Here is a 22,751-nt window from a genome sequence, read left to right as displayed (position 1 = left end):
TGAGCGCTTTTATCAACTTTCAGTCCCATCAAACTGATTCTGGCAGACCAGGAGGGCCAAATAAAAGACTGACGAGTCTTTCCACTGTCTTTAAATGATATCAGCCCTTGAAGAAGTCATTATGTTATGGTTACACCGCTAAATCAAAAAATTCAACGGTTTGATTGGAATGGTTTAAATTTTTGATGTGTCTCAAGAAATGCATTCAGACAAGGAGGAACTGAGCTGTGATCCTTTCAAAGATGGAAATAAAATACAACCAGCCAACCCCAAAAAGGAAGTACAGGCCATCTTAGCAGGCATCATCAAAGGATCCTTTAATAATTTTCCTTTCCTTTGAGCTCACGGTTCCTCATGGCCGCCCTCTCTGGTCTGGGAGCCCAAGCTGGCAACTCCTCAACTCATGGAGCGATGTGTCAATCCCTACTTCCATTTTTACGCTTGTCATAAAGACCTTCTGAAAATGTGGACAGCGCCATCATACAGTTCCCCATAAAAGCCAATATGAGCAGGGGGCTTGGGTTTAATGGGCCAATCTCTGGACTCCATCACCCAGAGTACATCTGGATCGCATCTCCCGGCCTCTCCAAGCTCTGCGGCAATCAGCCGTGCCGCGATGGGCTAGAAGTGAAGAAATGTGGGTGCAACGTGTTGTTAGAGTCCATTGCATTTCAAGAATTCATCCAGGGGGGCCAAAAGAAGCTTCCAAGATTGCAAAGAACGTTACGGTAAAACAATTGTGTGTATTATTAGTGCTACATTAAGGAAAGAGGAGGGCCAAGGGATAGTAGATTAAATATGTGTTTCTGGAGCAAAAAAAAAACAAAAACCTCCAAACCACATCATTTGGTCACAGATGAGGCATCCCAGGTGGAGAAAGAAGGAAGGAACCGCAGGACTGCACTCCAAAACTGCATATTAGAGCAATTGTCTCCCAGTGAGATAGAGAAAGAAAAGCAGAAAAAAGCAATGAAAGAAAATTTGGAAGGGTTGTGGTGTAATGGTCAGAGCTGCTAACCTTAAGTTTACGCCTTCAATACCATGTAGACCTGACCTTGGATCCGGAAATTTATTGAGATCCCATTTCTGTCCATCCAATTAGTGCATTTTAAGTCATTTTAGATCAGAATTTTGGCTAAATAAGTAAAACTAGTAAGGGAAAAAGCTTTAACAAGAGGCAAAGAACGTTGTGTCAAAAATTATGGTTTTATGGCCGAATGGGGATTCGTCAGATTTCATTTTACGAGACTGGTGGGTCAATATTACAGTGAATGTTCCGGTTTAATGGATAAGCCCTTTACAATTTAAGTACCTGTAAAATAAAATAAACACGGAAATGACTCAGAATGTGACATTGGAATGTGGCCTAACACTGAGTTACACAATTACAGCTAATAAGGCATCCAGTGCTATGTAACCATATACTGGTGGGGGGAAAAATGACAAGAAAATACTGGCTGTAGCTGCCTCTCCACCTACTGTCTACATAGGAAGCATCATTCATAGCCAAAATCATTTATAAATTATTTATTCGTGCACATGATTTTTTTTTTTTATGTATCTGCCCATAATCTTTAATAAAAATAACTTTTCCTCACACTTGCAGTGATAATTATCTGTAAAGGATAAATGTGATGCTGCTATAAAATTAGTCGAAAATTAGGAAGCATTATTTAGCTGCTTACAATATGAACAACATTTGCGTTTGGAGCACATGAGACACCCTAACATATAGCTATTCAGCTCACTAGCTCACTAGCTCACAGAGCCATTATCATTTCAAAAAGTAACAGTAAAGAAAAACAAGATCTCCAAATGCTTCACAGTTATGACACTGGGAATTTGGCCTGACAATTCTAGATCTCAATTTATGTACACAGTAGGCTGGAAATTCAAGAATGTTGATATCAACTGTAAAGCTCTGAAGATAACATTATCATTTCAGTAAGTGAACGCATAAAAACACAAGTCACATTCTCAATAACATCTCTCCAACATCTCATTTATTATGGCCTAGTCCTACAGAAACAGGTCAACAGTGACTGGTTATGGAAAATTACACAATAATTCTTAATTTGAGTCCAGCTAACAAACTCCATGATTCATCAAAGGTCAAGTTCATCTGCTTAGGGAAGATTTTTGGCTCTTTGATTGTGCTTCAGTGACAAATGACTAGTGATTATCACCAAAATACTCACACTTCACTCATCTTTATTCATAATTACTGTCCTGACAGCTTTATCATCAGATGGGTAAATCTTGGCCTGGGATGGACACATCATTTCGATCTGTATATACACACGCTGGGTGATCGGATGAAGCCCTAAACAATGTGAGGGAGGTGAGGTCAGAGGTTGTTCCAGCTTGTGGGCCACCTCACTGACACCTAGGAGGCGGCTGAATGAAGGTCAAGTAAGATGATGTACAGATTGTGGGAACAGTAATGGTACCATTATGCACACTAGCAAGAAATGTGATCTGGTAACCAAAAGGCTATAGGTTTGACCCTGACAAGAAGAAGAAATCTTCAGTATTCAGTATTCAAAATTGATATATATATATATATATATATATATATATATATATATATATATATATATATATATATATATATAGTTGTAATCCCCCATTGTAAATCAGGTTTATTGGCAAAAAGTACAGACTTTCAGCTGTTTGCGATGAACAAATCAAACAAAAGAAATTAAAATAGCTCAACACAACAAATGTTTCAAGTTGTTTCCCCAAATTCAACTGAAAATGCAAATTATAAAGACTTCTGCAGTCTGAAAATTATTGATCCCCTTCATGGCAAGCATCTTTAGTACTTAGTAGAACACCCTTTTGCTATTATGACCTGCTGAAAACGAGATGTATAAACAGACACCAGCTTCTGGCAGCGTTTCTGATGAATCTTAGCCCATTCCTCATGAGCAATGGGCTCCAGTTCAGTAATATTCTAGGGTTTGCTTGCTGCAACCGCCTTCTTCAAATCCCACCAGAGATTTTCTATGGGGTTCAAGTCAGGTGACTGTGATGGCCACTGTAGAATCTTTCAGGACTTCTTCTGCAACCAAGCCCTGGTCGAGTTTGATGTATGCTTGGGATCATTGTCCTGTTGGAAGGTCCAATGACACCCAAATTCAGTTTGTTTTCAAATTTTCAAATTCATGTTTTCTCCAAGGATTTCCTGATAAAAAGCAATCCATCTTGCCTTCCACACGCAGCAGGTTTCCAGTGCCAGAGGATGCAAAACGGCCCCAGAGCATCACCGAGCCACAACCATGCTTAACTGTAGACAGAGTATTCTTTTCAGCATATGCTTCATTCGTCTTCCTTCATATATGCCGCTGATCCACAGGGCCGAAAAGTTCCAGTTTTGTTTCATCGCTCCACAGAACAGAATCCCAAAACTTCGGTGTCATATTTATATGATTTTGAGCAAATTGGAGCCACTTTTAGGTCAGTAGTGGTGTACGTCGTGTAGTTCTGGCATGCGTTTAGTACGTGCCTTACTGTGCAAGCTGAAACCTCAGTACCTGTGTCACCAAGTCTTGCTGCAGATCTTTTGCAGTCACTCAAGGGTTTCTGAACCTGCCCTCTCAGAAATCTGCTTGTAGCCGTTGATAGCTTCCTTCTTCTGCCCCGTCTAGGTAGTGTTCCTTTGTCCCACTGTTCCTTTAATTTTGAACTTCCAAACTATGCTTCCAACAGTGTCTCTACTAACATTTAGTGCCTTCGCTATATTTTTGTACCCTGTTCCTTGTTTGTGAAAGGCGATGATCTCTTCTATTCATTTTTTGGACCATTCTTCTGACATAGGCCTATTTCTAAAATGCAGTCAAACGTGACACTCAACAAACCAAGCCAGTTCAGATATTTCATGTGTTCTAGCTTAAGCACACCTGGTGCAAGTAATGAAACCCTTGATCAGTTGCATCAGGCCTGTTGTGAGGTATTCTATTCAGGAGGTTGAATCATTTTGAGACTGCAGACGTCATTAAAATTTACATTTTCAGTTGGATTTGGGAAGAAAAAAAAACTTTGTTGAGCTGAGCTATTTCCATTACTTTTGTTTGATTTCCATGACTACCTACGTCTTAGAGCTAAACAATGACAGCTTGATTCGCACTGTTTGGCTGTAGAGCACAGGCTACAAAGAAATGTCATTCAGTAAGCGCAGTTATGAGGACCTCCGGTGCTTCTTCCTAAACTGGACGAGATTAATGAGCTGCCTAGACTGCAGCTCAGAGAATACACACTATACAAACCCAAGACCCTGCTACGACAGAGAGATAGACATATGAATGCCAGACCCAACAGGCCATGATAGAGATAGAGAAGATGATTTAAAAAGCATTTGTCAAGTGTAAAGCTGACACAATGTTAAACAATGACACTTTGGGGCTGATTACAGCTCATATTGCTGTAAGTTATGGTGTGTGGAGGTCACAGGGTCAAGGTAGGAGTGGGGATAATAGGATCTGGTGCAGGCCTGGCTCGTGCGGAGTTAATTACGAGGGCCACATAGGTCCCTCTGTTCTCCTTCTCCTTGTAACTCATACCTAAATGAGCTTTGGAGTCCGACTTCTGAAGGGTTAGACCTTCATCTTCTCAACGGCACCTGATTCATCTGCAAACACACATACATGGGGCAGTTTAAACAGCTGAGTGGCTTCACCCCCTGCTCAGCTGCTGCTAATGGCCGTGTGCTGGCCGGCCCTCACACAAACAAGCGTACATTCACAAACACACATTCTAAGGGTCAGGAAGAGTGTGTCCTGATTGTTGTTTGACTTTCATAACAGCGCTGTCTCCAGGGAGTCGCTGTGACTGGCAGAAAGGGGAGGTGGGCGGACGAATGTACTGTCTGTGAACTTTGTTAAAGCTTCTACTTCACTGGCGCTCCGCAGAAAGACGGACTATTGTGTTACATTCATGTGGCTGAAAATCACAGAACATTTAGAGATCTTTACATCAATGTTGAACGCAACAAATCGGAAAGCTTTGTGGGGGACGTGTGCGCTAGACATAACTGAAAATGGGAAATGTGCAAGGCCTAATCTGAGCCAGCCGCAGCTAAAGGGATGTGGTCATTTCTACTTCTGGAGGACTTGACAGATAAATCAGATGCTATTTTGGGCTCTTTTTAAATATTTGGTCTATGTAGCAGAGTCGAGGTTCTAGCTAACTAAAAGTAGTGACGCTATTGGTTTAAAGGGATAGTTCACCCAGAAATGAAAATTCAGGAATCATTTAAATCACCCTCATGTCATTCCAAACCTGAATGTCTTTAATACATCCATCGAACACAGGAAATATTTTGAAAGAAACGTCATACAGGTTTTCAACAACGTGAGGTTACATAAATTATGACAGAATGCTTGTTTTGGGGGTCAACTATTCCTTTAACTACATTTTTAGTAGCCTAAAAGTTGAGCTGCTTTCAAAACTGTAGCAAGCTTTTAGTTGCATTTATTATAAAATGATGTGTAGTTTAAGCTACAACTACAAAAAATGCTAAATTGCAGATATATAGATATATTTATAAAATAAATAAATAAAATGTTTCTAAAGATATTGTCCCTTTGTCTGGGGAAGGAAAGATTGTATTAATGTTTGTGAAAAAAGGATGCATTTAAAAAAAAAAAATCTAAAGATCAATAATGCAGTAAACACAGTAATGTTGTTAAATAGTATTACAGTTTAAAGTAAGTGTTTTTCAAATAGTACATGTAAAAAAATTTTTGATTCCTATGATGGCAAAGCTGACATTTCAGAATCATGACTCCAGTCTTCAGTGTCACATGATCCACATGAAATCATTCTAATATGCTGATTTGCTGCTCAAGAAACATTTCTTATAATAATCAATGTTAAAAACAGTTGTGCAGCTTTAATGTTTTTTTTTGTGGAAACTGTGATGCATTTCTTACAGGATTCTTTGACGAACAAAGGTCAAAAGAACATTGTTTATTAAAAGAGAAATCTTTTGTAACATTATAAATGTCTTGACAGTCAAATTAGTTTTTTTATTTAATGCATCCTTGCTGAATAAAAGTATTTCTTTAAATCTTTCTAACACCAAACTTTATTATTATTAGATATCTTTGGTGGTACATTGCGTCTCAATGTTTATGTCATTGTGTTGTATCACCTGTTTTTCAAAAGTGTCCCAATCAGATCGCAAGGTTCCTGTAGCACAAACAATACAGCATGGCGCTTAAAATGACAACATCATGGGTTAGGTTTCCAGGGAGTGCATAAACTTTTTTTTTAAATATGCAATGCAAGTAACATTTGGATAAATAAATTTGGGGAAATGTCTGCCAAATGCCATCGTAGCAAATCAAAATTAAAAATGAAAGTTCAATCAAGTCATGCAATTATTGTGTTTCATGAGTCATTTCCGAGTACGTGTGTGCAGCTTCAGCGCGAGTAGAAGAGGGGAGGAGGAGAAGAGCTGGCACAATCCCGATTATTCTTTCTGCCCCCCTCTCTCTCACCTCTTCATCATCTTCCTCCTCATTTATAAGCTGTTGAAATCAGCCATTAATCCTACATCAAAAGCAGAGAAAGGCATCTCGACCCGTCACTCAAAAGGGGGCCCATCTGATTATAACAATCCAATTTTATTGCGAGTTTCATTAAGGGGCTTTTCGCCATGTGCGGAATGCAGGAATGCGATACCTCTCTGGGCATGTGCACCACAGACATGTAATCAGCACACACCAGCAGCCTCGCTTCTTGGATCGCTCATGCTTAGTTACGGCACCAAAACATAGAAAAACAATAATTTCAACAGGGTAGCCGGCGCCATAATAGCAGTGCCCACACATTCTGGCATTAAAATGCCAGGGTCTTCGGACCCCACAGGCCAAGCCTGAAGAGTATGTATCCGTCTCCATGGCAAACACAGCATAGCATGCACACAAAAAGTCAAATTACAAGTATCTTAAGACACGGTATGGACACATCACACCCTTAGGATGCAATTAAACATGAAACTATGAAGATTAGGAGGACAAGACTGCATTCACGGTGGTGGTTTCAAAAGTTGCGTAAAAATCTAATTAGATGATGAAATGTTACTCTAGCCGCTAGAGTTATAAACATGGACTTAAGATGGATATCAATAGTAAAACTGTTTACCAACAGACTTGGAGGAATAGAATGAACTTTACAATCATATTGCTATCTCCAAATAACAACAATGCACCTATGACTCATGGGTTAGTGAAAATGTCATGATGTAGTCATTACAAGAAGAAGAAAAAAAGTCAAAGCCATGGCCTAGTGGTAGGTGCCAACACGGTAAGTTGTGGTGCTCATTCAGACAACACAAGTTTGAGTCTTGTTTCCTACAATTCTAGGACGCATCACACTGATAGATGACTTTGAATTCTTGGCACTTAATTTTTCATGTTGGAAATGTTTTATTTGTTAAGTAAGTATGAGAAAATGTTTGAATAAAATGTTGAAAAGATGAAATGGCAGAAGTTACGTTTATTATTTATTAGAAAATAATCGGTGGATCAATTGACTAATCGAAAATAATAATCAATATATTAATTGATTATCAAAATAATCGTTATTGCAGCCCTAAAAAAATCCCTAACGCTTCCTGCCCTCTTTGTATAATGAATAAACGTAAGTCTGTCCAAACAACTAAAATACAAACAAAAAAAATTATACAAAAGATTTTCAAAAAAAGCTATAAATCTATTTCAATTCCCATAAGTGGAGCACTTCTGCCACTTAGACAAAATGTGTCAATTAGTAAGATACCCACATATATTATACAAAAACTTAAGCAAGCAAGAGACCCTCTTTCGAGGATGTTATTTATCTCCCATGCTGCAACAGACTGTAAATCTACAGAGAAGGAGGATGAGAGAAAAAGATGAAAGAAAATAGACTTAAAGAGGAATGGATGAAAGGGAGGCAAGGGGCTCAGGGGGACAGGGCTGGCACATGAAAGCCAGAATCCTGTGGCGCTTAAGTAGCGTTTAATTCAAGAAGGGCCTTAAACCACCCCTGAACACACATATCGAACAAGACAGGTGTACAAATTACACACATCCATAAACCGCAGGTGCAAAAAGATGCATAAATATCCCTCTGTATTAAGGGAAGAAAGTCTTTAGAGTGTAATGCATAAGATAAATCAATTGGTTTGTTTTTTATGCTTTTCTGTGTAATACTGTTAATAAAAAGTAGGGGGAAAAAAAGATTTACAGACTTGTGAAAAACATAGTCCAGATAACCAGTGAGCAATACAACACAAAGAATCACAAAAAACATTCTTACTCTCGCTCCTTCTCTGTGAGTTTGTCGGTGATGGTGTCTTTGATGGTGGAACGGGAACCCTTGTGGATGACTGGATACCTGAGCGGAATCTGCAGGAAGCACGACATCATCAGCACCAGGTGTGCCGTGTAACCCAGAGCCACTGCAATACTCCCATCATCCTTTGCTGCAGTGGAAAACACAGAAAAAAATATGTCAATTTGAAAGAATGTAAAATGAAGTGCAAATAAAACTCAAAGAAGACAGTAAACGAGTGAATCTCATAAAATAAGCCACCGGCCAGTCATAATTAACCAGAATCAAAAAAGGAATTCAATATTTTATTGAAGATTTCCCACTCATATGCATTACTATAGCTTTTATATATAATCAAATATTCAAAACAAAACATTAATTCACTACAACAAACAATTTCAATTCTGAATATTAAACTAAATAGTGTAATAACATTGGCATCTAATAATGTCTAATAATTAATATAATACAATTTTGAATTTGTTTAAGAGAGCATTAAATAAATGTCACATTGCAAAAAATATTAGCAATCGAAAAATGGTTCTTTATTCTTTTATACAGTGCTACAACCTTCATTTCAGTTGAGGTCAAAAGTTGTACCGGTACATTCTGGTTTAAAGGATGAGTCACAATAATTGAAGTTAATTCACTCCAATCCGAAGTTGTAAATCAGAGGCCATTTGTTAAGTTGATGGAAGCTGATGAAGGCCATTCATTTTGTCTCCTTAGGGCCCTTGAGTTATAGGGAGCCGCATAATAACCTAATACCATGCAAAAGTTCAGTTCACCTCAGCGATGCCCTTTCCTGATAGGGTCAAAGGCATCACCAGAGGCAAAAAGCTACTCTGAAAACAAGGATCGGCTTAATGTTAGTGTTCTGTCTTTAAATGTGTATAATCACACTCCAACGTGTGCATTTCCTAAATAATTATATGCAATCTAAATCACTCTGATGGCCCCATTTCAGTCTGAACAGCAACCTTTTGGGGCATTTCTAGCCAATTCAAATAAAAAGCCCAAATGCCAAGCAAAAAATATTTAGTTGCTAAGCAACTGAAAGGACAACAGGTCAACTACTAATTACGTGTTATGAAAAAAATGCAAAAAGGCTTTTTTTCTAACACACACACACACACACACACACTTCTGCTTCATCATAAACATGCATCCAAACTACATTTCCCAGAACACCCCTTAAACTACACATGCTCCATTGTACTCACTACATTTCAGCTTACAGAAAGTTTCCAGGCTAGAACAGCCACGCATTTGCAGATGAAAACAATGCGCTGTGGACACAGGCCATATCACTTATGGAATGCTGTGTGAGACTTGTTTTGTATAAGAAATAAGTTACACATGCATTTGAGTTGTCATTTTGTGCTTTCAAAATGCATGAATGAGAAAACTGGCAAGCAATAGCCACATATGCGAAGGACTGCATATGCATGTATGTGAAAATGCGTTTTGTTGCGTGCGCGGTTCAACCTGGCTTCCATTAACCTCTGTTCTTTTGAAGTCATGCCTCCCTTGCCTGAAAAAAGCCAAACCTGATTCTCTGCGACACATACAGTGCTGCCTAAAGGACACATGGGAAATGAGATGAATAACTCTCCCCACAGCCAGCACAACAAAGGACATCACTTGTACCCATCACACACAATTCATTCTCCTTATTAAAAACCCCAAATGCCTAACTATAGGGAACTGGGAGATAAATGCGCTAATAAAATCCTTTTCTCTCATATAATGCGAGAAGTCAGAAGGTCCGACCACGGTTCTCACTGTGTGAATAACTGACTAGGGTGAGCTCACTCTTAACCACAAGTTGAAGGGTTCCATGGACACAGGGCTTCATTGATCAGAACAGAGGAGGATGATTGATTGATGGCCTGGAGCCTGTGATCCACAGCCAGACTGAAGAAACCCAGAAATCGAGAGAATTACAGCCAGTGAAGCAGAACTGACTGGGGATTCAAGAGCTCCACGCCAGATGAGTCTAGATTCACTGCATCTGATTCTGAACTGATTTAATTCAGAGAATGACAGTGGACCAGAGTTGACAATGCAAAGAAATCTGACAAATATTTCTGACTTTTGTAATGCATGATATACTGTTATACAATTTAATGACATCAAATAAGACATTTAAACCCCTAAAATTAATTTAAAGTTTCTTTAAATTCACTCTGAAATTACTGATATGTGCTTATCAGTACATTTTGGACAGTTAACACTATGTTAATTGACCAAGCGGAAACGATCATCATTTCAAAATGGCCAAATATAAACTGATTAATCAGCTTGGCTCAGTTTCCTCCTCCGATGTAAGGGTGTGTTCACACTTGGCAGGTTTGGTTCGTTTAAAACGAATCCTGGTGTGATTGCTCTTTCAGTGCGGTTCATTTGAATATGTGTGAACGCTGAACTGGGGCACACCAAAGAAGCGGACCGAGACCCCTGAAAAGATGGGGCCCAGTCCACTTCGAAACAAACTGTGGTGCAGTTAGACTGAAATATGAACGTAACACAGTCCAAAGACATCAAAATGAACCAAAAACAGAATGTAATGTCACAAGATGCGACCGTAAAAAGGCTTTTCTAGTCTTAGGATCTACGTTGGCCATTACAGTTTGGTACAAGTGGCGGAAGCGGAAAAAGATCTTTGTTTGTCTGCAACGGAGGAATTCCTGGCACTGTTTAGACCCCTTTACACATTTTGTAAGCTCCTCAAAAATTCTCAGCTGGTAGAAATACCATCATATGTACTTTAGTTCTGTCTAAAAATTGCGGGTATCTGGCGGTGTACTGCATCTTTAGGTTTGGTTGTTAAGAATGACAGTGTGACTGCTACAGTAAGTGAACCAGGACTAAATGTATAATTTTCTTTCTCAATCCAGACTGAAAGAACTAAGTGAACCGAACAACAATTCTGAGCTAATTTTATCATCCACCAAATCAAAAGTCTAAATGCTTGGGAATATAAAACTTTAGAAACCAAGTTTTCTAATTAATGTTAGGGGTTTAATAACATTATTCAAAATTCACTTAATATATTTGAGAACGGAAAATGTGAGCTTTATCGAGCTGTTTTACGATTTTTATACTCAAGTGAAGAGCGAACACTAAAAAATATAAAAGAAAAAAAAGAAAAAATATAGCCCAATTAATTGGTTAATTAGTAAATCAGTTTGTCACAACTCAGGATACCTAATTCAAATGTTTCTCAGGTATATTTAATTGCCAAATCAAAACTTACCTTGAAAGTCTTCAGAATTGGGCAGTTTAACACCACAAATCACATAATCGTTCTGATTGTTCTGCAAACAGAAAAAGAAAACAGCAGAAAAGCGGTTGTGAGCACAGCATTCTGGAACAGCATGAGCAGCCGATAAATCAAATCCTTCATACTGAAAATCCTTCAGACTGAAAAAGCTTGGCAGAGGATAGTTTGGTCTGAATGTGGTTTTCTGCTCATTTTCAGTGGCTTTATTTTGTAAACTGATTAGACTGGCAGCGGGACTCTGTGGGTACCAGGCAGCGTACACACTGAACAGTAGTTCTAGGTCATCCTGAAATGGTGAGAAACCAAAACCAAAATGGTTAAAAGACAGTAACGGAAAGCCAGTCCGCAAAGACCCGGACCTCTAATATTCCCAGCATGCCACACGCTCCAGCTATCAGCACAACATGAGAAAGACGGGAAGTTGCATTATGAGTGTTTTTGTTGAGTGTGTTTGAGTGTGACAGTGTTTGCGTGTGGAGTTAAACACTCACCACATCAATGGGATAAATGTAGGAAAGCTCTGATATAAGCTGACGACAGCGGAAGGTGAGCTGGGCGTTAGACTTCAGAAACAGCTCTCTGTTGAAGAACAAACACACAACTTCAAGATCTTTCACTCCATATTGAAATCAAGTGTAAACAGACATATATTATTTCTATAATCAGTAAAATAACAATATAATAATAAATTATTAATCTTTATTTTTATTTACTCGTATATTATATAATACATAAATAATCTTATTTATTTATTTATCTACATTGATATTATTTAATACATTATTATTGGTTATATTATTATTATTATAAACTTAATAATAATAGTAATAATAATAATTGTTGCTGCTGTTGTTATTATTATTATTATATCATTATATAAAATGAATACATATGTACTGTACATATAATATACTAAGAAACCTGTGTTCATATATCCACTGAAAACAAATAAAATTCAGACCATTTGGTTAAAAGTTACTGGGAAAAAATGTCTACAAAAATCAAGCTCTGGTGACATTTGTGTGCCGATGTCACTTGGTTTGATATTTAAATTTATCGAATAAAATGAAATTCGCACATTTTAAGTATGATTTTAGTGTCAAAATGTACTTAATACTTTTTGGGGCCACTGTATAACCAGCAAAAGAAAGTTGCAAGACAGGAAACAACAGGGAGTCACAATGACATAGAGACGAAAGAGAAAAAGAACAAGAAGAGGAAAGAGAAGAAGAATGAATTGCAATGTTTATATTGGCTTCAGGAAGTTCACTAATGATGCTCTGAATCATCTCTCTAGTAATGGTAAGAGCTACTCAATTATCATAACTGCCAAATTACAATGAACTTCCTCCACTCTGACCCCATCCTCCACTGGTACAACCACCCCTAATCAGAACACATCTGTCAAGTAAGGGACACACCATTACCTCAGGACGGGCACAGCTAAACCAAGACCTGTCTAGGTGAGGTGCAAGGGGTTGAAAAAATGTTTACTTTTCATGTTCAGCTTTCAGCTACTGGTTCTATGACTTGAGGAGAAAGATGAAGAGTAATGATAGGAGGATAATGTGGTATTCATTTACAGTCATGAGAAGGAGGCAGGAAGGAAATAATGATGAGGTATGAAGGATATACCTTCCGTACTGGACTATAGCTTCCATGTGGGTCCACCAGGCCTGCTCTACACCACCCAAAATCTGGTCAAAACAACCACTGTTAAACTGTGAACATAACTTGATCTGTCTTTACTGGAAGTGGGTATCCGATGTGCCTAAAAAGCATGAGGTGCGAATCAACGCCCAGAGACATCTGTCTGAATGTGTATGGCTGTAGTGATAGTACTGTAAAAGGGATGAATTAAAATCGTACTTATATTTTATAATAAATATTGATATAGCGCCGTTATTCAATCAGTTCAGTTCAGTAACTGTGTAAAGATAAATTATGAAGTGTTCAATCCACTTAGAAGTCAGTTCAATGTTGATTCAATTCAATTGATTCAGTTATAAAGCAACTCTGCAGAAAACAGTGGTCATCATCCTGCTCAATTCAGATCAAGTTTTGTTCCCATCCAATAGTGTCTGTGCAGTCAAATCAATAATATTACTAAACCCAGACTAAGAAAGCCATAGGCGACAGTGGCCAGGAGGGACACAAACTCCATAGTGACAGAAATGGGGAAAAAAAACCTTGGGAGAAACCAGGCTCAGCCAGTTCTCCTATGGTCAAATGAACGAACAGTGTGATTTATGAATATATAAATAATATATAAACTGGGTTGAAAGATTTGAACTGGATTATATCATTCCATAATTCCGTTTCCCCTCTATTGAATGCTGCAATCTATAAAAAAAGGCAAAAATACAAAATAAATAGCAATGTTTACGGCAGTATTACCCGAGACCTGACAACTCTGCTTCAAACAAGAGGCAGATGAACACCACCAGACATACAAATGCATTATTTCAGAGGTCAGGCCACTGTGTGTGACCCTTTGGGTCGTGTCAAACCCATTAGGGTTGGCACAACATAATCTGCTTATTGTCACACTATGCAATTTGAGTGGGTGGGAAAACACAAATATATCCAGCATGCCCTCAGTCTGCTTGAGTTGACCGTATAATCTCCCAAAGCGCTCGGAAAAACCGACAGAATGAAGGAGCGCCCAGTTCTGCGGCCCATCACGGTAATGTCTGACAGATGTGAGACCACTGGACTCGAGGGTAGAGAACGAGGGATGAAAACGAGAAAAGAGAGGGACGGATAATTGCAGGTTGACAATCACTCACCTTTTGGCAGTGCATTCCTTCTGCAACTCCGTCAAAGACGTGCGTTCAGACTCCAGACCCTGGTGCTCGGTAGACGACGCCTCCTCTAAGGAGAAGAACACAGACAGGTGGAGAGAATAAAAGAGAGGAAAGATGGGAATGAGGTGAATGAACAGGTAGGCTCGTGTGTGTTTGCACAGGTGGGTAGGAGTGTCTCATTTTGATAGCAGTCTATTAAATTGTGCTGTCATAAAACGGAGTCTTTCATCATTATAAAAACATTTCCTCTACAGGCAACATAAAACTAATTGAGATTCAAAAAAATGCTTGTAGGGTTTTTTTTTTTTTTACATAAATATAACTGCTCAGAATTATAATAAAAAGACGAGACCATATAATCAAAAACACTCCCAACATGAAATTTGGATAACGATTCCCGGGAGCAGGATAGGACACGCTTAGATTACAAAAAGTCTGACAGGTTTAAATGATGAAATCCTGCAATTTCACGATCTGAAATACTTCGTGTTGTGATTGAACTTGAGCACATTTATGGATGTTCTTTTGAGAACTCAGACCTCGTGAACTTGTATTAAAATATCAAAATAAAATAAAACATTTACAAATAAATTATATTACATCCATTCGATTTTTCCCATTTCATTTCAATCATGGTACACTAATCAAGTATACGAAATTTTGTTAAAACATTATTGGGAGCAAAATTGTTGGCTGTGGTGGAAACGATTCCGTTACTGAGGTAAATTTGTGTACAAATTGGAAGAAATAATTTTCACAAAAAATTTAAATGGTTTCTGTTCATTTCAAATTAATTTAAAATGTTACATTTCAAATTGATATTTTCATTATTTAGCATATTTTAAGATTGAATGCCTGGGTCTGGTATAAGGTTAAACAAATAATGATAATGTGACCTAAATATAATGAAAAGGATCATCTGTTAATTCTAATAAAAATCAACCTTCTGGCACATAAAAGTGCCCAAAGTTCAACACACCCTGAAACAGAGCTCAAAAAAAAAAAAAAAGCATATTAAAACCTCTAAATTTCAAATGTACAAAATAATATTGTCTCTAACTGCCGCTCTGTGCAGAACTCCAGTATGTTTGCGTACATTCAAGGAAAACAGAACAGTAAATCTCCATCTGAATTGCTGGAAAGACACACTGCCCAGATTTACTGGATCTAAGGGTTTTGCTGATGGTGTTCAAAAGACATTTTCCAACCCGGCCTGCATGGCCACACCACCCCCATGTCATCAAAGCATCAGCCAGGAGTGTGTGCGCGCAAGTATGAGTTGCTGTGGAATGCAAGTGTCAGGCCCACTTCTTTGCAATACTGTTGTGGTTCATTATTTCAGACACAATATTCACAGAAGAGGGAAAATGGAGATCGAGACAGAAAGAAAGAGAGATCAATGAGTGAGAAATAAAGAGAGGAGGAGATTTTAAATTCTCTCTATAGATGGATCAAAAGGAGGATAGGCAGTGGTGTGGTGTGCCTCAGGTCCCTATAAGACCAAATCATACATACATATACATATAAATATACAAGAACTAGCATTTAAAAGTTTGGGATCAGAAAGATTAATACTTTTCAGAAAGGACACACATTAAATGAATCAAAAGTGAATGTAAGGACATTTACGATGTTTCAAAAGATTTCCGTTTCAAATACATTGTTCTTTTGAAATTTCTATTTAGCTAAGAATCTTGAAAAAAAGCATCATGGTTTACACAAAAATATGTTTTTGTATATATATTTATATATTTTTTTATTAGAATGATTTCTGAAGGATCATGTGACACTAAAGACTGGCGTAATGATGCTGAAAAATCAGCTTTAACATCACAGCAATAAATTATATTTGAAAAGATAAAAAAAAACATTTTTATAATATTTCACAATATTAATGTTTTGCTATCAAATAAATGCAGCCTTGGTGACCATGAGAAGTTTCAAAAACATTAAAAACAAAATTGACATTGTATGGAAGAGCATGAAAAAAATAATTAAAATACCATTTTTTTTTCCACAGAAGAAAGTCACAGGGGATCGGAATGTCATAAGGGAGAGTAAGCGAAGACAATTTTCATTTTTGGGTGAACTATTCCTTTAAAGAGTTGATTCTTGTCTGTTCTTTTCCACTTCACTTACATAAAATAAGAAGATGAGGGAAGATGAGAGTGGAAAGAGAAAATCAAAGCAGACTGTCTGGTAAAAAAAAAAGAAAAAAAGGCAAAGCTCTTTTGTTCTGACCCGCACTTGTAAAAACAGAGAGTGTCTGCTTTATAATATGCCTCACATTCTCTTCTCTTTTACAGCTCTGTGGGATCTTTCTGTCCTAAAGCAATGCATGGCGGGACATCCTGGGTCCTGGTGCTGTCTTTCTGAAGACATTGGAGGTGTGAACCAGGGAAATTGAAAGAGAGATCATTGTCGCTGGAGAAAAGCGGTCCCATATGCAAGGCCTTGAACCTCTCATTAGGATAAGACGGCAGGAAAAAGAAAAAGAGAGCCAGAGGCAGAGGAAAAAAAAACTGAAAGGTCTAAATGCTTTTGTTCTCTTTAAATGATCCCCTATGACACACTCTGCTTTAGTAATATCGCCTCTCTCGACCATCAGAGTTGTCAGCACCAGGTTAAGGCCTCCTCTTCGCCGCCCACACCTTTCCTAAAGACTACTGGCAGGAAGTCATCTGCGTTTGCTCGGGAGAAAGCAGAGGTTAAAGGAATAGTTCACCCAGTTATATAAATTCTGTCATCATTCACTCACCCTCATTCCCGCTGTGGAACCCATGAAGACATTTTGATGCAAGTTTCAGTTGTCTTTATCCATACAATGTTAACGGGGATCAAAACAACCCTGGAATTGACCCCAAAAAAATCTGAATAAAGCAAAGTTTCCCTTCCATGTTTTCAAGAGAACAAAATTGTCACTTCCTGGGAAATTGGCGCAAAACATCTTTAAGAAAAATGGAAGTTGCTGCAATCTTTTTTTGTAGCTTCATAAATTACTTGACAAAATGCAATAAACACTGTTATGTCATCTTGTGTTCACTGTTCAGGCATTTCAGAATGACCAAAACAACATCTGAGATGCTGTGAGATTTTTTTTTCTAATCACATGATCTCTTGAGGAAAAGTGTTTTTTTTGTTGCACATCGCGGGATTTATTCGGTAAACATATTCAGTTTATGCGCATGTCTTCCTAATGGGATAAAAAAAAAAGATCTGCCTCAACTGAGTGCATTTGTTTTTTATGCACATTTTGCAATATCCCAAAATTGACATACATATAGGTGGATGGAAATATAGTGATTGACTTCCATTGTAAGTAAAAAACAATACACTGACATAGTCACACTATATTTTATGTTCCAGAGACACAGTTAATCTTTGTCATGAAGATTACAGATGGAATTATTCATTGACAAAGCTTTTTTTTTTTTGCCCGCCAATGATAGAGACATCATGGCATTGGCAATAACTGCCATGAAAGCTAAACCACAGGAAACATGGTGAAGCCAGCAGGTGTTTCGTGTTCTAATGACCAAAAGGACTAGTAAAAGTGTGTCCACTCACTCTGTAACACTTTTTTTTCTGTAGCACTTTACATTTTCCCCTTCGTTTGTGGAGTCCCTCCGCATCTGACGTTTACGGGCCCACGGTCCAGAGCGCAACTACCGATCATAACAACGTCAAATGGCTTTTATGAGCATAATTTACAACATGTGCACGGACGTGATGAGAAATTAGAGCGAGGGAAACGGTGACAGGAGGTTTGACCCTGCAAAGCTTTATTCTGTGCTTCAATGGAAACGAGGAAGCGCTCAGTGACCAGAACCGGCAGGGGAGTCCGAGAGCGCATGACTGCAGCATTGTACATTAAACAGAGATGAGACGTGGTTACACTTAAGTCATTTTGTGCAATTTCTGGCAATCTCCCTTTGTAAGTGGGATAAACTACGGTAGTTTTGGAAGGAGGCTTTCATGCTGTTTCACGGAGTGCTGGCCCGGTTAGTATCACAGCAAATAAGCGCTGACTGACAATAGCTTAAAGGAACACTTCACCCATTTGCATTAGACTTTGTATCTTTAGAAACCCAGTCACATTTTCGAATGGTCATGGTTTATTCCCTTATTTTCCCCTGAGATGGGAGAAATAAGGATTTAAGTGTTCCACTTCCTGCTTTTTATGACGCAAAAATCGTCAATTTGCGTCATAAAAAGCAGGAAGTCAAATTTCTTTGAATAAGGGTAAGACTACAAACACTAGCTCATCATTTATCCAGTAGAAGGCGCTGTTCCGCATGTTTTCAACCCGCCCATAGAGGGATCTCACTCACAGAATGTACATATAGTGTCAGCCATTCTTTATTTGGAAGCTAAGCTAACAGGCTCTTGTTCTGTGGAGAAAGCTGAGTAGTAGCGGTGACCATCCTCTTTTTCCCGTACATGTCCGGCCGTCGAGATCGTCCAAAATGTCCAGGATTCGGCTTTTGCTTTCTGCAGTCGCATTCATAGTTTACATGCACAGCTTTTGTTTCAATCTAACTGAATTCATTCCGATTGGTGAATCTGAATGTAGTGTTTACATTAACGCTAAACAAGTGATCGTTTGATGTGCGTTTTAACATTGCTAGGAAAATTCCCGCTCCTCCGTGAGAGATACGAGACCGGTGCGTCTCACAGGCGCCGGCGCCACTCATCAGTAATCACGCCACCGGGCTCGCATCGTTCTCCGCGGCCGTCAGTCTCGTTCCTGCTCGTCACAGTAAACATGAGGAATGGCGACTGAAGAACGCAAAAGCCGAATCCTGGACATTTGGGCGACATCAAAATACTGGGCAGACTCACGGAGACTCACTAGTAGCATAGCCTTGTTGTTTACTGCGATCTCTTACCGGTAGGCGTGGCCTCCTAGGGCAGCGAAGCAAGTGCATTCTGGGAGTTGTTGTCTTTCATCCCCATAAGCCAAAAATACATTTTCTGGCTTTTCTCAGTCTAGAAGGCTCCAAATTCAAAAATAATTTCACATTTCTTCTACATAAATGACCCATTTTAAATACACATTCATCTTTCCAGAGGTGAAGTGTTCCTTTAAAGGACCATTAGTGTTTAAATGAAATTTAAGTGTGGGGGATTTGTTAGCGGGAATGGGAAAGGCAGGAATTAACTGAGAGGGACATGACGGGAAAGAAAAAAAGTTGGAATCTGTAGTTTTTCTCATCTCTCTCCTAGAAGAGAGCGCCTTTCTCCCTTTTCCTTACTAATAATAACCCTTGGAACATCTTTTACTGAAAAGATGTTCACAAAGAAATCTAAAACATTATATATTATTAAATTATCTGTTAACAATAAATAGAAAAAACTCACACACACCAAAAAAGTGCATAAGATATAATTTCAAAAACATGTCATAGTTCAAAAACAAGCATAGTTTGCACAAATATACAATATTTAATTTGTAATGCAATATTAAGGTCATCCAAGTGTTAACTAAAATTAGAACTATTAAAAGTAATTTTCAGTAATTGAAATAAAATTAAATATAAGATGAAAAATGTAAACTAAAAAAAATAATAATGTTGCCATGGCAACTAACTGAAATATGTACGTTTAAGCTATAGTACTAAAATGACTAAAACTAAAACCAGAAATGAATAATAAATTAAGTTATAATTTATTAAAATATATATATATATAAAGATCTTAATTTTTTTAATACAAATAAAATAGTAAAAGCACATTACTAAAACTCACTTAAAACTCACATAAAAAATCTAAATATTAATAAATACTATAATAGTTTTTAAAAAAATGGTAAGGTGCATGCATTTTTCTTCTGTAATTTGTTTAATCTTTTTTGCATTGAATTCTTTACCAATTTACTTACCAAATTTATATTGTGTAATATGTAAGTGGTGAGTGAGAAAGAAAGAAAGAAAGAAAGAAAGAAAGAAAGAAAGAAAGAAAGAAAGAAAGAAAGAAAGAAAGAAAGAAAGAAAGAAGACCAATAAATCAATGAATGAATGAAGCAGGAGGTCAAGCCGTGTGCCATCATCCTTTCCTCTTACTCTAGTTCAAATAAAACATTTCTTCAGCTCTTAAAAAGTATTCTCCAATGCATGAATGTGAATGGGCCGCTCCCTTCGGCTCCAGTCGGGACAGGCTCCTCTTGGCAGAGGCTGTTGGGTAGACGTCATCCATCTAGAACAGACCTTTCCCTGAACCCCAAATCCGTTGTTTGTTTCTACACACTAGGAGGTCATGAACACAATGCATTATGGGATGGCAAGTGCCAGGCCACTCAATCATTACGGTTGTGCAAGTGTGCGTATATGTATTCTTTATGAACCCACGGTGTGCAGCCCAACCCTCTAGCCAAACACCAGCCACCACATCAATCAAACTCACCTCTTCGCACCTCCCGTCCCATGCACAACATTTGGCAAATAAAAAGAGCAGGATTCAGAAATCAAACATGAATGGCAGGAGGCGGTGACGAATGGGGCGGTGAGGAACTTAAGCGTTGAATAAACTGAATGTTCAATGTCCGCCTGCACAGTCTGGATCTTTGATGGAAGCAGTGTAAAGTAACATAAAAGAATAATGAGACCACTAAATCACAACAAACAGGGGTGGCGGTGGTCTTGACAGGCCAAAACCGCAGAAGTGCCCTTTTCCTACAAGAGGATCTGCCATTATAATAATTTAATTTTGAGGACAAAATATGACTAACAAAAATGTTACAAAATTAAAATCTAAAGAGTTCTGAAAGAGAAATTCCAATAGTTTCCGAAATGGAATTTCCAACTTCTTAAAGAAGTGCAGAGGAATGCCAACTTTAAGTTGGATTCCCAACATGGAAATTCACCACTCTGATTCCACAAAGATGCATGTGCAAGATGAATGTGTCAAAAACAGAGCGAACTACACAATTAATGGTGAACAACAATCCAAATTCCTAAATAACATGATAACAAGATCTTTTGGTTTGGGAAACGTTTGCTGAGACAGGGGTGTAAAACATGGCAAAAGATCTGTATTGCTATTCGCTTACCTGCAAAACAAATGCTAGCATTGTCATTTGTGTTTTTATACGTCAGATGTTTTTTGGTCGGAAGGTGCAGAAATCAAGTAACAATCGAATATATCACTACATGCCAAATGTGTTCTTATTGGCTGCAATTTTGTTGTTTTCTTTACTTTAAATGAGGACAGGAAAATAACTTTTTGTATGAATGCTGTTTAGACGTAAAACAACTGCCTTGCTCAATTCAAGGCACGGACATATATTTACATGAGAATGTGGAGCCGCCGTTTTAAACGTGAAAATACATTTTAGCAGATGGAACTCTATACGGTCCTCCAAAGTACTGGAACACGCATGAAGTTACATCAGTGAAAAACAAGAAGAGTTTCACAACACATTCAGTCTGACAGTCACAGTTTTGGAAGAGAATGCTGCCTGATTGCAGATGTGTGGGGATGTGAACCACTGGTGTGTAACAGTATAGAGGAAGAAAGAATATATTTTGAATACATATGGTGATGTTTTTTTGACCAAAGTGGGACCGTGTATTTCTCATCAGTGAATTTGGTTACCTTTCTTTACAAGCTGTGCTCTCTCTTTCTGCATCAAGTCCATTTCTCTCGTCAACGCCTTCCTCTGTCTCTCCAACTCACACCTCAGAATCCCGATATGTAGCTGCATACACTCCCTCTCCTTCTTCTGCGGAAAGAAACAACAAGAAGTATAAAAACTTTTCCATTTTCCTCAATTCTATGCCCAAACCAACTTCATTGGGTAGCTCAATTATTCAGAAAAGGACGTTTAACAACTGGTCAGGCATTTGAATGGCCTGTTCTGAAGGTAAATATCACAGGACTTCATCCACATTCACATGAAGCATGTAGAAAAATTGGTTATTCTAGTTGGTACTAAAAAGAAAAACAGTTAACGGTACTAGTATTTCTGCAGAACCGCTAGTACAGAGTATCGGGTATATCGAGTACCCACTGATAGAGGCTGCATTCAAAAAGCTCTCTTTTGTGTTTGTTTGAGTGCTCCACGAGTGTCATAGGTTCCTATTTACAATGTGTTTTTACAAGCAATGAGCATTGTAGCCAATCCCGAAGGCAGAGGTGCTAGTGAGTAAATCAGAATCTGCAAAGCACCATTGAAAACACACAACGTTTTGTTTTGGTCAGCGCGAGCCGCGCACTCGTGAATCCTTTCTTTATAACCAACAAAGTGTAAACAAATAAGTGATTAATTGTACAATTTAGATGTTAGGGCTCTTCTCTTGCTTTCTGTTTATTACCCATTCACAATCTGAATACAAGAT

The 22,751-nt window shown here is 38.2% G+C and overlaps 1 protein-coding gene across 2 annotated transcripts in view; it reads right to left on the bottom strand.

The window, feature by feature from the left end:
• Nucleotides 1-22,751, bottom strand: part of uvrag (UV radiation resistance associated gene) — a 100,944-nt gene that overhangs the window by 48,138 nt on the left and 30,055 nt on the right. For both annotated transcript variants that reach the window (XM_079600345.1, XM_079600344.1), the window contains exons 8-12: nt 22,009-22,135; nt 14,398-14,482; nt 12,100-12,187; nt 11,582-11,642; nt 8,308-8,473 (exon numbers count right to left, since the gene is read on the bottom strand). In XM_079600345.1, the coding sequence (XP_079456471.1) occupies nt 8,308-8,473; nt 11,582-11,642; nt 12,100-12,187; nt 14,398-14,482; nt 22,009-22,135 (527 nt within the window). The remainder of the gene's footprint in view (nt 1-8,307; nt 8,474-11,581; nt 11,643-12,099; nt 12,188-14,397; nt 14,483-22,008; nt 22,136-22,751) is intronic.

The sequence above is a fragment of the Phoxinus phoxinus genome (genome assembly GCF_949152265.1).
Source record: "Phoxinus phoxinus genome assembly, chromosome: 23".
NCBI lineage: Eukaryota > Metazoa > Chordata > Actinopteri > Cypriniformes > Leuciscidae > Phoxinus > Phoxinus phoxinus.
Note: the sequence above shows the minus strand (reverse complement) of the source record. Positions and strands in the feature narration are given on the sequence as shown.